This window comes from Euprymna scolopes, chromosome 19 (genome assembly GCF_053919585.1).
Source record: "Euprymna scolopes isolate OS-2025 chromosome 19, ASM5391958v1, whole genome shotgun sequence".
NCBI classification, from domain to species: Eukaryota; Metazoa; Mollusca; class Cephalopoda; order Sepiida; family Sepiolidae; genus Euprymna; species Euprymna scolopes.
The window spans coordinates 19008974-19025109 of NC_136500.1; the positions used below are offsets into that span (position 1 = coordinate 19008974).

Below are 16136 nucleotides of genomic sequence, written 5' to 3' on the forward strand. Positions count from 1 at the left end.
CCTTAGGCGGGTATTCTATTTGGTACTTATGCACTTTTGTTACCGTGTCGAAATAATAACGTTATTATTTGAAAGCCATTCTTAACATGGAGAGGGGAGAGTGTTTTGCAACTAATATGTGCTTCCACCTAACAATTTGATAAAATAAAAAAAAGATATCGTGAAACTTGAATTTATTCTGGAAAAACTATTTAAAAATAGCGCGGTAGCAAAAGTGCATAAACGCCTTCTATTTTCTCTATAAATAAAACTGAAATTATCCAGTTTTCTTGTTTTTGTTTGTTTTGTGTGTGTGTGTTTTTTTTTTGTTTTTTTTTTACATTTTCACCCCAAACAAGACTCAGTGCCACTTTGATGCAGGGATCTACTATCTGGAACATAAACTGCAATACTATATAGGGAGTTGAGCAGCAAGATGTCGGTTTGCATTACACTTAAACTTCTGCATGTCAGTACATTCAGGGAAGCAGACACGAATCAACCACAAATACAAATAAAGATTTCCTTTAATTTCTATAGTATTAATTGCATATTTATTAGATGTAGTACACGGTATAATCACGTTGACACAGCGGTTCTCGTTAGGTCACCGAAGTTAAGCAACGTTGAACCTGGTTAGTACTAAAATGGGTGACCATTTAGGAATTCCATGTACTGTATGTGCTCTCCGCTTATCTCGGCGTTGTTTCCAGTCATTTAATACTTCTCCTTGCCACTGGACTCAAGCAGTGCCGATTCAGAACAGGTGTGATCAAGGATCGCGCAACCCTTGCCTCGCCATTACATACGCAGATACCTTTACAGAGGGTATCCATTGTCTTTCAAGACTGAACGGATGCATCACAATACAATACCATGAATTATAAGCGTATTTACTTTTTTTTCTGTCTTCAAACGGTTATACATTACTTTTTATCGGCGGCTCAACCACATCAATAGAAAAAGTGGTATCAATTGAAAAATGTTTGACGGTATAAAGAAACTTTATTCCCAAGCGTACAAAACAAAACCAAGCCTAAATACAATATGATAGACTAAACCAAGCGTGAAAAAGGCGATAAGAGCAAATAACTCTGGCACACTTAAAATTAACTATGTCCGTTAATTATGCGCATAACTTAATAGTCGTACAGAGAAATGTCTTCACATGAATTATACATTACTTCATTGATAATCTCGTATCAATTACTTATTTTGACATCTTAAATGCGTTCCAATTTATTCTGAAGCAATTCGGCAATTTTTATACTTTTTAATCATTTACTAGCGGGACCTGTGGAAATTTCACAGAGAACTCATTCATATGTAATTGCCACATTACTGCCTCCCTTCCCAAACAAAAGAGTGAGACCAAATAACCAAGTAGAATCAATGAGGAAGGAAAGACCGAGGAACTGACCAGGCCTCCGCCGGATAAGTGCGAAGAGAACTGGGACCTTGGGGAGGCTTATTGCCACTCAAATTCCAGCGAAGACCAATAGCCGCTGCCAACGAGAAATCAATGGTAAACAGCTGTTGCGATAATGCAAATTTATTTGCAAATGTTATCGAAAGAGGTGGAGAGTACTGGAAACCTGGAGAGACTTGTTGTCACTCAGCTTCCAGAGAACACCACAGGCATCTTTGATTACCTGTGTGAAATCTCCTTATGAGCCAATAATAATAATAATAATAATAATAATAACTAGCGGGACCTGTGGAAATTTCACAGAGAACTCATTCATATGTAATATATTGATGTTGGCATTCTGTAGATGTTCAGTGTAAATGGAGACGCAATGATATTGTTGTAGCGTTTTTGTTAAAACTACGAAAGTATTTCTCTAAGCTAGCACGAACGTCCGGCAAAGCCCGGTCATAAAGTATGCTTAAATATGATATTTTAATTCCTGCCGATTTCATATATATTATTATAGAGTTAATGTTCTATCGATTTGTATATATTATAAACTTGCGATTTCCAAATTAAAAAATATATATCCATATGACTTGGGTGCCTTAGCTTGAATCGAAACCGAAATAAAAACTCATGAAATAAATATATATATATATATATATATATATATATATATATATATATATATATATATATATATATATATATATATATATTTACCAGTGGTGAAAAAACCGGACCAGAGTACTGAATGTGTAGTCAGAGCAGTATATAGGAAATTTATTACTGTGAGTCCAGAATGAGTTTACAAATTGTTTCAGCTAGAGAGGAAAAAAATCCAACTAGCATCGTCAGAATTCATAGATGGACTAAGTTATAAAGTCAAATAAGAATGGAAAAATCGTAGATAAAGGAGAGTTAGAAAAGAAGGGGGAGTGGTAGGGAGAGGGCGTTGAAATTTAAAGTAGTAGGAGTGTATGCAATAAGAGAGGGGGTTATAATTAAATATTAATTATGTGTAAATTCTTATATACGTTTTTTTTGTTTTTTTTTTAGTTTATAACGGTTTAAACTTAAAAGACGCTACTTTTATTTATAACGGCATAAGTAACAGTTAATTTACTTTAATTATATATGGTATATTCATATATATAAAAAAAGGAGGGAAAAGATCTACCTTAAACCACTAACCTAGTTCTAAAACAGATCCTTTGTTCGATAAAATGCATGCCCATTGGCTGATAGGAGGGGGCACGGTGGATACTAGAAAGCTGATTGGCTAACTAGAAATCCTCAACATATATAAAAACAAGAAGCAACCACAAAATTCGCGCATAAGCCTGACGAAGTGTAGCTTAGTCGCCATATATATTTTATAAATTACTATATATATACTAGCAGGGGTGCCCGGCGTTGCTCGGGTGTTTGGAGGTGTATGCTGTGCAAAAAAAGCAAAAAAACAAAAAAAATGGTTAATTTTTTAAAACTTTGACCCCTATTATGACCCCTTAAAATTTATTGTTTCGGGCTCAAATCACTTTATTAAGTTAGATCCAGGTTAAAGGAACCTATATCTAAAATTTCAAGTGTCTAGACCCAAAATTGTCGGAGGAGTTTGGTAGAGTTCTTAAAGGTCAAATCGTTGAAATTTGACCCCTTAACAGCCAAATTTCTGGCTGACACCCGTCACATTGATTTTTCCAAATCTCAGTACCCAGTATTTCAAATTTCGAGTCTATAGACTAAAAATTGACAGAGTTATTGCGTAGGGAAATGTACACAGACAGACAGACACACAGACAGACAGACACGTTCACTTTTATATATATATATATATATATATATATATATATATATGTATATATATATATATATATATATATATATATATATATATATATATATATATATATATATATATATATTACTTTGAGATAATTGTGGCAATTCCGGGGAAATTTCGACAACTAGTTAAAAGCGCTTTTTTGGCAATCACGCATATAAAGAGCACTTTTTTTTAGTTGGCGCAATTATCCCCGGATTTAGCGCAATTACTTCAAAATACGGTTATATATATATATATATATATATATATATATATATATATATATATATATATATATATGTATGTATGTATGTGTGTGTGTGTGTGTGAGTGTGTGTGTGTATGTGTTTATATATATGTGTGTGTGTGTTATATATATGTTATATGTTATATATATAGCACATATACATATATATCACATATACATATATATAGCACATATAGATATATATTACACATATACATTTATATATATAATACATATACATATATATTACACATATACATATATATATAATACATATACATATATATAACACATATATATAACACATATACATATATATAACACATATACATATATATATAACACACACACATATATATATAACACATATAACACACACACACACACACACATATATATAACACATATACATATATATAACACACATATATATATAACACATATACATATACATATAACACATATACATATACATTATATATATATATATATATATATATATATATATATATATATATATATATATATATATATATATATATATATATATATATATAAAGAAAATCATTGGCAATGCAAAATATATACTGGTGCATATATATTTTTATTTATTAGTTCAATAAGCAAAATACATGGCTGGGGGAGGGGTTATAGATGCGCTCCTCCCCCCTCCTGCTATCGATGTCCTTTTCTTATTGAACTGATAAATAAATTTATATACATCCAGCCTACAATTTCCAGTGTCTTTATTCCTTTTCCATTTTTATTTTAAGTAAAAATTATGAATATGACACTATATAAATTTTTTTCCCAAAAAAATTTACTGGTTAGTAATATATTTTCATACAGCAATACCGGCTGAATATTGCTAGTGTGTGGATATATATATATATATATATATATATATATATATATATATATATATATAGTAATTTATAAAATATATATGGCGATTAAGCAGATTCCAAAACCCGATACTATGACCACAAAAGCACATTCAAAAATAAAAAAACACCGTATAAAAACAACACTAGCGAATAAATACTGGGAACTCAAAGAAAGCGGACATTCGGCGGTAGTCGAATGGAAAATAATAAGACAAGCTACCACATGCAGACATTTAGACGACCCATGTAAATTATGCCTCCATGAAAAATTTTCTATCCTGTACTTTAAAGAACCTCAAAATCTATTAAACTGTAGGCGGGAAATAGCAAACACCTGTGTTCACAAAATAAAACTTACTCTAGGATAGCGATACAAAATAGCTTTAAAACTAACAATAACAATAGAAAACAAACAAATAAATAAATTAAATAAACATGAATATACATAAACGATCACACGCATATATGTATATATATATATATATATATGTGTGCAATATTGTGTACACATAGGTATATTTATATGTATATAAAAAAAAAGAAGCAGAACGGCCACCTAAAACCACTAACCTAGCTCTAAAACAGATCCTTTGTTTGATAAAATGCATGCCCATTGGCTGGTAGGAAGGGGCGCGGTGGATACTAGAAAGCTGATTGGCCAACTAGTAATCCTCAACATGTATAAAAACAAGAAGCAACGACAGAATTCGCGCATAAGCCTGACGAATCCTATAGTTGGATGAAACGCAGAATATTCAGTGTAGCTTAATCGCCATATATATTTTATAAATTACTAACTAGCTCTACCTACGTATTGAGCACTTTTGAAGTAAATACTTAAAGTTTACGCATAAATCTATACTTTCGTATAGTAAATTTATGTGAATAAATGAAATAGTTATATATATATACATATATATATATATATATATATATATATATATATATATATATATATATATATATATCGTATCTGGTTTTTTTTTTGGGGGGGGTATTTTCAACTTGCTTCAGGGTACCAAAGTCAACAGTCTACGCTATTGTTGAGACGGCTTGTTCTCTGTTGACTGAGGTATGTCTCAGATTCTGTGCAGTTCTCCCGGGATTTGCCTTCTCACCTTTTGAGAAGCAGTTAGTTTCAGACTAAATCGTCTGTGGCGCCAATATTGGGGAACGCCAACGAGACTGCCGAAGGCTTTTTTCTTGTTTTTTTCAAGCCAGTTCTCTTCCTCATGGGTGATAGCTTTTCAAATCCCACTTTCCAACCCTTGTATCATATCACCCCGTTATGGAAAAGAGAAAAATATTTCGTTTTAAAGGGAAAGCAATTGTGCAGGACATCATTTAAAAAAAAAAAAATAAAACAATATGGCGTCGTGTATTAATGCGCATGCGATAGAATAACAGAACGGCTTTTCAACGTTTGTAAATTCGACTACTAGTTTTATGTTTTAGCACACATTCATACAACGTGCGCAATCTCATTTAATCTGTTGATCTGTGAGATTAAACAGGATTATCTGATGAAATTAATCTCGTTTAACCGTGTTAATCTGCCATGATTTCACCAGATCTCCGAACGATGTTTGATTCATTCGTCGCTCAAATGGATAAATGGATACCGGAGTTATCGAAATAGCAACGAACAAATTGGCAGGAAAAGAAAAGTGCAAGTTTTCATTTATCTCTGCATAAAATCTATATTATATTTCTCTTTGTCCATCTGTCTGTCTGTCCGTTCAACTTTTTATCGGAAACTACTGACCCGATCTAACTGAAATTTTGCATGGCTTTTTTTTTCTTTTTTTTTTTAATTCAAAAAATTGAATTACGGTATCTCTTTGATGCCTAGTTAGGGATTAACATGGATTTGTCACCACAATACCACATTTATTCTAGAAGTTTTCTTAGAAGCTACTGGGCCGACCTGGTTGAAATTTTATATGAACCCTTGTTATGATAAGGTGCAGCGAATTAAGTATTATAACATTCATTCAATGCACAGTTAGAAACTAATAGAGATTAGTACTTAATACAAAAATGAGCACTAACTTACCCATATTCAACCGTCAATTTGACATAAAACATTCTTTCTTAATCAACGGGATATAACTTTTGTCTATTTTTAACGGCTAAAATGCAACTTATATGATAATCGAGCAGTATAGATAACAGTCAAGAAGTCGAAAAAAAATTATAAAAGTAACTTTTACCAAACGCATTAAAATTTAATTTTCTACCGACCTGTATACATTAAACAGTTTGAAATTGTTTTTGCTTTTTGTTTTTGTTTTTTGTTTCTTGTTTTTTTTTACAAATTAGCTCTCGTTGAAAGCTCTCTCTTTCTTCACGTGAGAATCAAAATGGCTGCTTGATCCTCTGTTGTTTGTAGTGGCAGTAGTGATTTATGACTGTATCGGTTCGATGCACAGTTAGGGGTTAGTAAGGATTAATCGGTATAAAGTCAAGACAATATCCTATTTGCTTTAGAAGTTTTTTCGAAAACTACTGGTCTGATTTGGATGAAATCTTGTATGGATCTTTGCTATGATAAGATGCAGCGAACTAAGTATTATGGTGTTCGTTCGGTTCATAGTTAGGGATTAATAGGGATTAGTATTTAATACAAAAATGAGCACGAATGTAAGTAAATTCAGCCATCAATTAAGCATAAACACTCATATCAAGTCAACAGGCTATAACTTTTACCAGTTTCTATCGAGCTAAAACGTCAAGTTCTATATAATAATGCAATTAAACATAGCCAACAGCGATGCCTACCATGTCAGAGCGAAATTTAAATATGATTTTGAAGCTTTTAAAATGTCAATTTAAAAACAATTTCATGTTAAAAATAAATTCTATAAGACAAGATCAAGTATTATGGTTCATGTGTTCTTCTAAACGAGAGATAGACAACATTTCTCGGAGGAGCTTTATTCTTGAAAAGAACCAAGTTTAGCTTTAAAAAAATAACCTTTTTTTATTATTATCTTATATTTTGTTTTGTTTTGGTTTGTTTATTTGTATTTCTTTTTCTTTCCGACAGCAAACATGACGTTGGTATTTTCCTCGGAGAACGCTCCAAAGAAATTTCCTAGATTAGCCACGCACACTATCTATTTTATTCCTCGTGAAATCTCAAATTATGAATAACACTGATTAGTAAAAAAAAAAAAGTCAATGGTAAACGGATGTTGCGATAATGTAAAGGCATTTGTAATAGTTATCAAAGGAAGTGGACAGTACTGGAAATCTGAGGAGACTTGTAACTCGGACTCCATGGGACACCACTGGATATTTTCAGTGATTAGTCACTGATAATAATCTGTGTGATAACTCCTAGTGATGAACTGCAACAGAAATAAAATATAAAGATGAAAGAAAAAAGGCATGAAACCAAGGAAACTGCAAGAGATCTTATAAATGATCTTTCCCCCATCCCACAAAAAAGCATCAGCCCCAACTGGTATCACATAAGTCGTGAAGGCTTAAGGAGGATGGAAGGACTGAGGAGGGAAAACACTGTTCAAACTGCAACTGAATGAGCGCGAAGAGTGCTTATTACCACCCAAATTCCAGTAAAGACCAATGGTTGTTCTCAGCAAAATAATAATGGAAAACGGCTGTTGTGGTCATGCAAAGTCATTTGCAAAGGTTATCGAATTTAGGGAGACTTGTTTTCACCCAGACTCCAGGGAACACCATCGATTAATATCATTGAATAATCGTTGATGATGACCTAATGAAAGAAGAAGAAGAAGAAGAAGAAGAAGAAGAAGAAGAAGAAGAAGAAGAAGAAGAAGAAGAAGACGAAGAAGAAGAATGGAATCAGCAAGGAAAGTCTCGAGATAATTCTATGAAAAATGGCAAACTGAAGAGCACCAGGTCATGACAGAATACATGCATATTGGTTTTTAAAAAATTACAACATAGAAATTGTTACATGTGTAAAATACGAACGAACATCACATGAAATTATGAAAACTGAAACTCTATAATTGTAAGTTAACCCTCCTGCAGTCCTCCCTTCCGCTCTCCACCTTTTTCCTTGTGTCGCCGTAAGCTAGTACTGCACCAAATAATGAGGGTTAAGGAGGATAGAAAGACCAACGCGAGAAAGCACTAGCCATACCTCCGCTGGATGAGTGCAAATAAGACTGGGATTTGGGGAAGGCTTATTGCCGGCCAAATTCCAGTAAAGATGAACGGTCGCTGCCAATGAGAAACCAATGGTAAGCGGGTGTTGCGATAACGCAAGTTCATCTGCAAAGGTTAAGAGGTGGAGAATACTGGAAATCTAGGGAGATTTGTTGTCACTCAAACTCCAGATTACACCACAAGTTGTTCTCAAAGAGAAATCTTTGATGATGGCCTGTGTGACTATTCCTATTGATTGAATACTAATAGAAGGCAGAAAGTAATGCACATGTGCTACAAACGCTGACCGGAAATATGACAATTTCAACTGAAGTAAAACAAAACGATAGATGAACATCCCATGGAATCGAGGAAACTAAAACTGCAAAATTGTAAGTTAATTACGTCCCCCTCCTCCCCGCCCTTAAAAATGTATTATCGGCATTGGCAGACACACCAAATAGTCGTGGAAGTCAGGAAGAATGGAAAGACCGAGAAGAGAAAGTAATAACCATACCTCTACTTGATGAGTACGAAGAGGACTGCAGCCTTGGGAGGGGCTTGTTGCCACTCAAATTCCAGTGGAAACTAATAGTCATTACTAGGTCTGTGACAACAGATTATTCTTTTCATTCTTTTGACTCTTGAGTATATATCCGACAAAGTTAGACTCATTTAATCAACCGAGAACCACATCACTCTGTATAAAAACATAAAATATTAACTTATATATACTCGAGAGTCAAAACAATGGAAAGAATATTCTATAATCACAGCCCCAGTCGTTGCCAACAAAAAGTCAATTTCAAGCGCCTATTGCGATAACGCAAATTCATTTGCAAACGTTATCGAAAGGTGGAGAGTACTGGAAATCTATGAAGACTAGCTGTCACTCGGACTCTAGGGAATACTAACGGTTGTTGTCAGTAACTAATCTCTGATAATAACATGTGTGAGAACTCCTAGTGAGTATAATTAATTATAATAAATACCGATAATAAATACACGCAAACGGTGAATATTACATTGTTTACTTACATATTGGTTTGATCTTCCATACATGATGTCCTGTTGATTGATGATAAGTAAAGAAAGCTAGGATCAACTGGCGATGGCCGACGCTTCTCAGAGATTCTCTGCACGAGCTCACAGCTTCATGAAGCGGGAAGAAAGGTGAGTCGGTTGTAATCACTCGTGCGCCAGATCAGAAAATGTTGACGTCAATGTTTAGAAACGGCTCAACCTATTTCAGTCCGATAATGAGGCTGCCTATCTGTTGACACGACTTTGCTGATTGGTTGATCTCTGTGAAGGCCGGCTTAAGTCGATTAATCCATTGCAACAGCTCAACAGAATCACTTCGGAAGCGGAGAAAGAGGGGAAGTAGAAGTAGAAAGAATGAGGTTTGTTGCATTTAAATGCAAATATAACATTTTCGACACACTCGAAATGCTTGGCAGACCGGAAGCCCCTTTTCGGGATAAAGAGTTTGGAGCATACTGTACTAAAATAAGGAGTAGAGAAGCATATGTTTTCTATAAAAAGAACTATAAGTTAGAAGATCTTATAGGACTTGCTAGCGCAATCTAGTGATTGTTAAACTACTATGTTCACATATTATTCTATTATTGGAATCATTTGAGATGAGTAATTTGAATATTTATTTATTTATTTATTCATTTATTTATTTATTCATTTATTTATTTATTTGCGGACTGTTATCTTCATCTTCATAGTTGTTTCACGACGTTTCGGTCAACTATTCCGCTGACCTTCGTCAGGTGGTTAACCACAACAGGATAGGAATGCTGAGTCTCTTAACTGTATCGTCAATAATTACTGCCTTCCATAGTTATTATCTCACCACGTTTTGGTCAACTAATCATCTGGCCGGTATTGTCTTAAAATAGCGGTTCCAATATTACTCAAAGCAGGCCAGAGGATTAGTTGATCAAAACGTGGTGAGGCAACAACTATGGAAGGCAGTAATTATTGAAGATACAGTTAATAGACTCAACATTCCTATCCGGTCGCGGTTAACCACCTGACGAAGCCCAGAATAATAGTTGGCCGAAACGTCGTGGAACAACAACTAAGAGGATATGGATAACAGTCCGCAAATAAATAAATAAATAAATATACTATGTTCACTGAATCTCTTGTTTAGTTAACCTTCTTTTCCATTCTTAATTTCAAGACTATATGAAATGATATTGGTAATAGTTTAGTAATCATTGATTTTGCTGATGTCATGGAAGATAAAATTATTTTAGTGCATCCTATGTACCTGCAAAAAATTTTAAATGACGTTTTCTGTATGTGTACCCCATTACTTCTGTAGTTGGTTCCTTATATTTTAATATTTCTGGCCACTTTGAAAAACTGTCCGACATTATTTGGATAATAGCAATCATCGAGTGAACCAACAAAATCTGTGTTGATCCTACACCATGGTCGGTCAGTTTTCGGCGAGGGTCAGAACTTTATAGGCGGTGTCTTCGCTGGAAAAGCACAGCCTTTGCATATTTTCATCACATCTTTAATGTCTTTGTCCATGCCTATCCAAAACATATAACTTCTCATGAGACTTTTTATTCTGGAAATTCCCGGATAACCGAAATAATTTTTGGAGTGTTATTTTTTATTTATTTATTTTATTTTATTTATTTATTTTTTTTTTTTTTTTTTTTTTTATTTATTTATTTTTTTTTTTTTTTTTGCAATGCTACAAGAATAACCGCTTAATCGCCGACTGAATTTTGTTTTGTACGGATTTTTTTTTTTTTTTTTTTTTTTGGTGATACTCTAAGTTCTATAATGGCGTCACAAATTACAGTTTTTGTTACTACCTTAGTTTGAAGGGAGGCAATCACTTTAGCATAAACAATTTGAAATGTTCAGATAATTCCTCAGCATGTCTGATTTTTTATCATGATCTTTGTAATGTTTGCAGTGTGCGTTAGTAAACCTTTATTCAACCATAAATCGTTAATAGGGATTTATGGTAGGTTTACAAAAACTGAAATGAGGGAATTGGAAACTGAAAAAAGAATTCCCAATGCTTTCTTCTCGATTTGTGAGCAACTCTTCTTTTACAGGTAATAATATAAGAGACGCGTAAGCAATATGTTTTAGCGATCCGTCTTTCATTTTGTGTTTTTTTTTTCTACCTTTGAAAATTGTAATGCTGGGTATGGGGCAGCCAAACCAGCTGTCAACATTGCCCCACTTTTTTATTGAAACCAACCGAGAGCTCTTTTTAGTATCCTTGCTGTTCCCTTAAGTGCAATTGTCTGGATCTCTTTTGCACTTGGCTCACCAGGAATATTAGTTAGGTAGGACTTCAGGTTCTTCTTCATAAGCCCTGTTGCACCTATGATAACTGGTATGATTGATATCTCCTTAAGATTCCAGTTTCTTTTCATATCATACATGAGATCTTGGTATTTGGTCTGTTTCTCTAATATGCAAGGTCTAATGATGTACAAGTTAGAATCAGTAGCATCAGAAATTATTTCATGTGAACTTATTTATCACAAACATTTTCAATGTCAAAAGTTTTTTTTTTCTTTTCAATACAAAGTCAGCAATTAGATTGCCGTCAACTTTTAATTATTTCTAATAGACACCTGTGACTATTTTTAGTTCTAATCAAAGCATATTTTCCAATTTTTTCCTCGTTTGAAAAGTTGTTGTAAAAACAAATATCTGATTTTGATGCAAGTTGTAATTTAATATTTTTATTCAATATTCCTAATTGCACAAACTTCATATTTTTCATCATCATCACTTTTAGCAATTTTAATAAAGCTTATTTTATGTTTATTTTTGTGGTGTGTACTCTAATCGTTGAATGTTTTAGTTAAAAAAAAAAAAAAGAATGGTTTTCAGATCGCCAAGTTCACCGCGACGAAGCACACGTAATAAAAATCTGTCCTGTTCCCTTTCCGGCTTTATCGCAAACAAGCTTTCTTCAAATGACATCAGATTGCAAGGCACACTGTACCGACGTCGAGCTAACAAAAAGAAATCGTTCCCAACTAAAATATGCTGGCTTTTTATATTGTCAAACCCGACCGCGTCTCAGGTTGTATAAGACACCTTTTTGTCTCGTGTCGGTCAGGTTTCGAGTTTAAGACTTTTCTCTTTTTTCTTTTTTTTTCTTTTTTTTTTTTAAGCGAATGACACCCGCGCTAATCATGCACACTACAATTTTCCCTACATGTACTTTTGTGGTCCTTTGTGGTCGTAATTAAAATACTTTTTTCTTTTATATGGACAATCTTTGTACAAATAAAATTTAGGAGATAAATAATTTTCTTTTGTTTATTAAGTTTGGTTGCTGAATTAGTTTTCTGTTTTTCTTACGAATGTTTTTCCATTTTTCTTGAAGTTTTCTGTTGTTTATTAAAAACTCTTCTGATTTCTGCATCCGTATTTGATGCTGAACCTTGTGTAAAGAAGAGACATTTAACATTGTTTACGCCCAACAACAACAACAACATGAAATCATCGCAATGTTTGTTAACTACGCTAGCGAAAGTTGTCTAGTTTTCGTCTTCTTTCCTTATGGGATGCATGAATTTACACTTTTTGTGATAAGGAGTGGATTTTGTCTGTTATTGTAGCAAAATTCCAAAATTGAATTACTGAATTTCAAGTGAAACGAATGGTGTCTACTAAATTGTTATGTCGAAGTAATGAAAATATCCAAAAATTACGAAACACCATAAGGTAGAACACTGTTTATTAAAGAAAGTAGTTTGCGAAGAAATTAGCAATTTCATTGAATGCACTTCCGAGATTTGTCAATTTTGTTTCTCGTGTTTACGTCAGTTGTCACGCGTGACAAAACAAACATGGCCGAAATCATTTCTTCGCTGAATCATAGAAATGCGTGTTTTATGTAATAATCCAGAAATATTTAACTAATTGTGCCATGACAATTAGGTAAATAACATCGGTTATTATTGAAATTGACAAGAAAAATGTAAGTAGTTACCATTATTTTGTCAGATTCCGCTACAATCACGAAGAAGAATCGGAGGATGTTAGGGCTAACCGTTTAGTTAATGATTGCATTTAAAGTTGTGGCAATAATTTATGAATTTTGTATTTTGTATGCTCAACTGTATCAGTTTTCTTAATAGCAAACGAACATTTTTAAAAATAGATCCCATTCCCATATTCTTTAAAAAAAAAAAAAGGATGGCAGATGAATGTATATGTGTGTGTGTGTGTGTGTGTGTGTGTGTGTGTGTGTGTGTGTGTGTGTGTGTGTGTGTGAAGAATGTGATTTCTATTATAGAAACGTTGGTTTAATTTGAATAAAATAAAATGCGCATCAAGTGCGCTTGAAAGCCAAATCACAACGCAATATTAGGAAAATAAACAAATTTCTTACTTGTTTGAAATTTATAATTTAAATATATTTCGGAGCCAAACTCCGTCCTCGGTATGTTGTTTTCTTTTTCTCTTCTTCTTTATTAACATGTTGTAAAGTTCGAGAAAAAAAAAGGATGGAGTTTGGCTCCGAAATTTATTTAAATTATAAATTTCAAACAAGTAAAATATTTGTTTATTTTCATAATATTGCGTTGTGATTTGGCTTTTAAGCGCACTTGATGCGTATTTTATTTTATTCAAATTAAATCAACGTTTCTATAATGGAACTCACACCATTGGCGTTAATCTCGCGTTGCCAACGCACGTTTCCAACATTTCAAAATACAACCGCTGAGAGACAACGCGGGGATCTTTACAAACAGACTTTTCATTCTCCAACTTTACAACATGGCAAGAAAGAAGGAGAGAAAAAAGAAAAAGCAACAACATACTTAGGATGGAGTTTGGCTCCTAAATATATTTAAATTATAAATTTCAAACGAGTAAAATATTTTTTTATTTTCCTAATATTGCGTTGTGATTTGGTTTTCAAGCGCACTTGATGCGTATTTTATACACACACACTTATATATATATATATATATATATATATATATATATATATATATATATATATATATATATATATATTGACCTGTCATTCTAGTTTTAAAAGATAGAATCGCTCGATCGTCGAAGACGAGATGGATGCAAGCAAGCAAGAAAGGTCCACAGAGTTTTATAAAAAAATATAGATTATATATTGACTCTTTGGTTTAATAGTTTTAATTTAATTAAATTCAATTGAATATAGCCACCATTACCCATTCTCATACGTCGCAGCTGTGTTTCAAAATTCATAATGATGGTTAAATTAGTTTCTTCATATACAAAAGATTAAATTATGCAATCGTTGAATAGAGATAAAAATGACGAAAATAAAGTAGATTTCACAAAACGTTATGAATAATTTTAAATACAACTCAGGAAACGAAATATTCATTTCCTGGGTCGTATTTAAAATTATCCATAACGTTTTGTGAAAATCTACTTTCAAAAAAATAAAAGACTCCAACAAAATCAAGGGAGATAACTTTAAGAAAATCATACAAATGAAAAAGTTAGACCTAAAAGTAGACGTATTAGCTAACATAAAAATAACAAACTTCCTGGACGTCACGTTAAATTTAGATAAAAACACATATGAACCCTACTTAAAAGATAACGCTCCTCCAATAGACGTAAATCCTAAGTCCAATCACCCACAATCAATTATAAAACATATTCCTAACTCGATGGTAAGTAGACTCAGTAATAACTCAAGCGATGGAAATGTATTTAACAGGTCAACCAATATCTATGAAACAGCCCTAAAAAATAGTGGATACAAAAATATTGATATCAAATATAAGCAACAAAACACCAATAACTATAATAAAATTAAAAATAGAAGAAAAAGAAATATAATCTGATATACGGCGCCATACAATCAAATGTTAAAAACAAAACTCAGCAAGAAATTTCTAGATCTCATTGAAAAGCACTTTCCCGCAACCAATCCCTTACACAAAATTTTCAATAAAAATACCCTAAAGTTATCCTACAACTGCTGCGAAAATTTAGAGATGATAATTAAAGCATATAATAACAAAATATTAAATAAAAGCAATGAAAACAACAAAATAAACAATAAAAAAGTGGACACCATGACAAAACTAAAACTAACACAAAACACACATATGTAACTAGTAGAAATAATAATAAGAATAATAATAATAAACCAACTCTGAACAACAACAACCATACTAGAAATAAAAATAAAAATACTAATAGCGAAAATGTCTAACCAAAAGCATAGTTTACCAGGCCACAATATTTGCGAAAGAAAACCTGAATAACAAGAAACATTACGTAGGTATGACTTTCTTAGATTTCAAAACTCGATATTATGACCACAAAAGTACATTCAATAATAAAAAAACACCGAATGAAAACAACTCTAGCAAACAAATACTGGGAAAGCGGACGTTCGCCGGTAGTCAAATGGAAAATAGTAAGATAAGCAAACACATGTAGCGACCTAGACGATCCATGTAGATTATGCCTTCATGAAAAATTTGTTATCCTATACTTTAAAGAACCCCAACATCTATTAAACTGTAGGAGAGAAATAGCGAACAACTGTGTTCATAGGATAAAATTTACTCTAGGATAGAGATACAAAATAATTTTTAAACTAACAAAAACGATAGAAAA

General features: G+C 32.8%; 1 protein-coding gene across 1 annotated transcript in view; it reads right to left on the reverse strand.

Annotated features, from left to right (window-relative positions):
• The window catches only part of LOC145303460 (uncharacterized), a 149135-nt gene extending 139357 nt beyond the window's left edge, over nucleotides 1-9778 (reverse strand). The window contains exon 1 of the mRNA XM_080144797.1: nucleotides 9534-9778. Coding sequence (XP_080000923.1) covers nucleotides 9534-9557 — 24 coding nt within the window. The 5' untranslated portion in view covers nucleotides 9558-9778. The remainder of the gene's footprint in view (nucleotides 1-9533) is intronic.
• Nucleotides 9779-16136: the final 6358 nt, after the last annotated feature.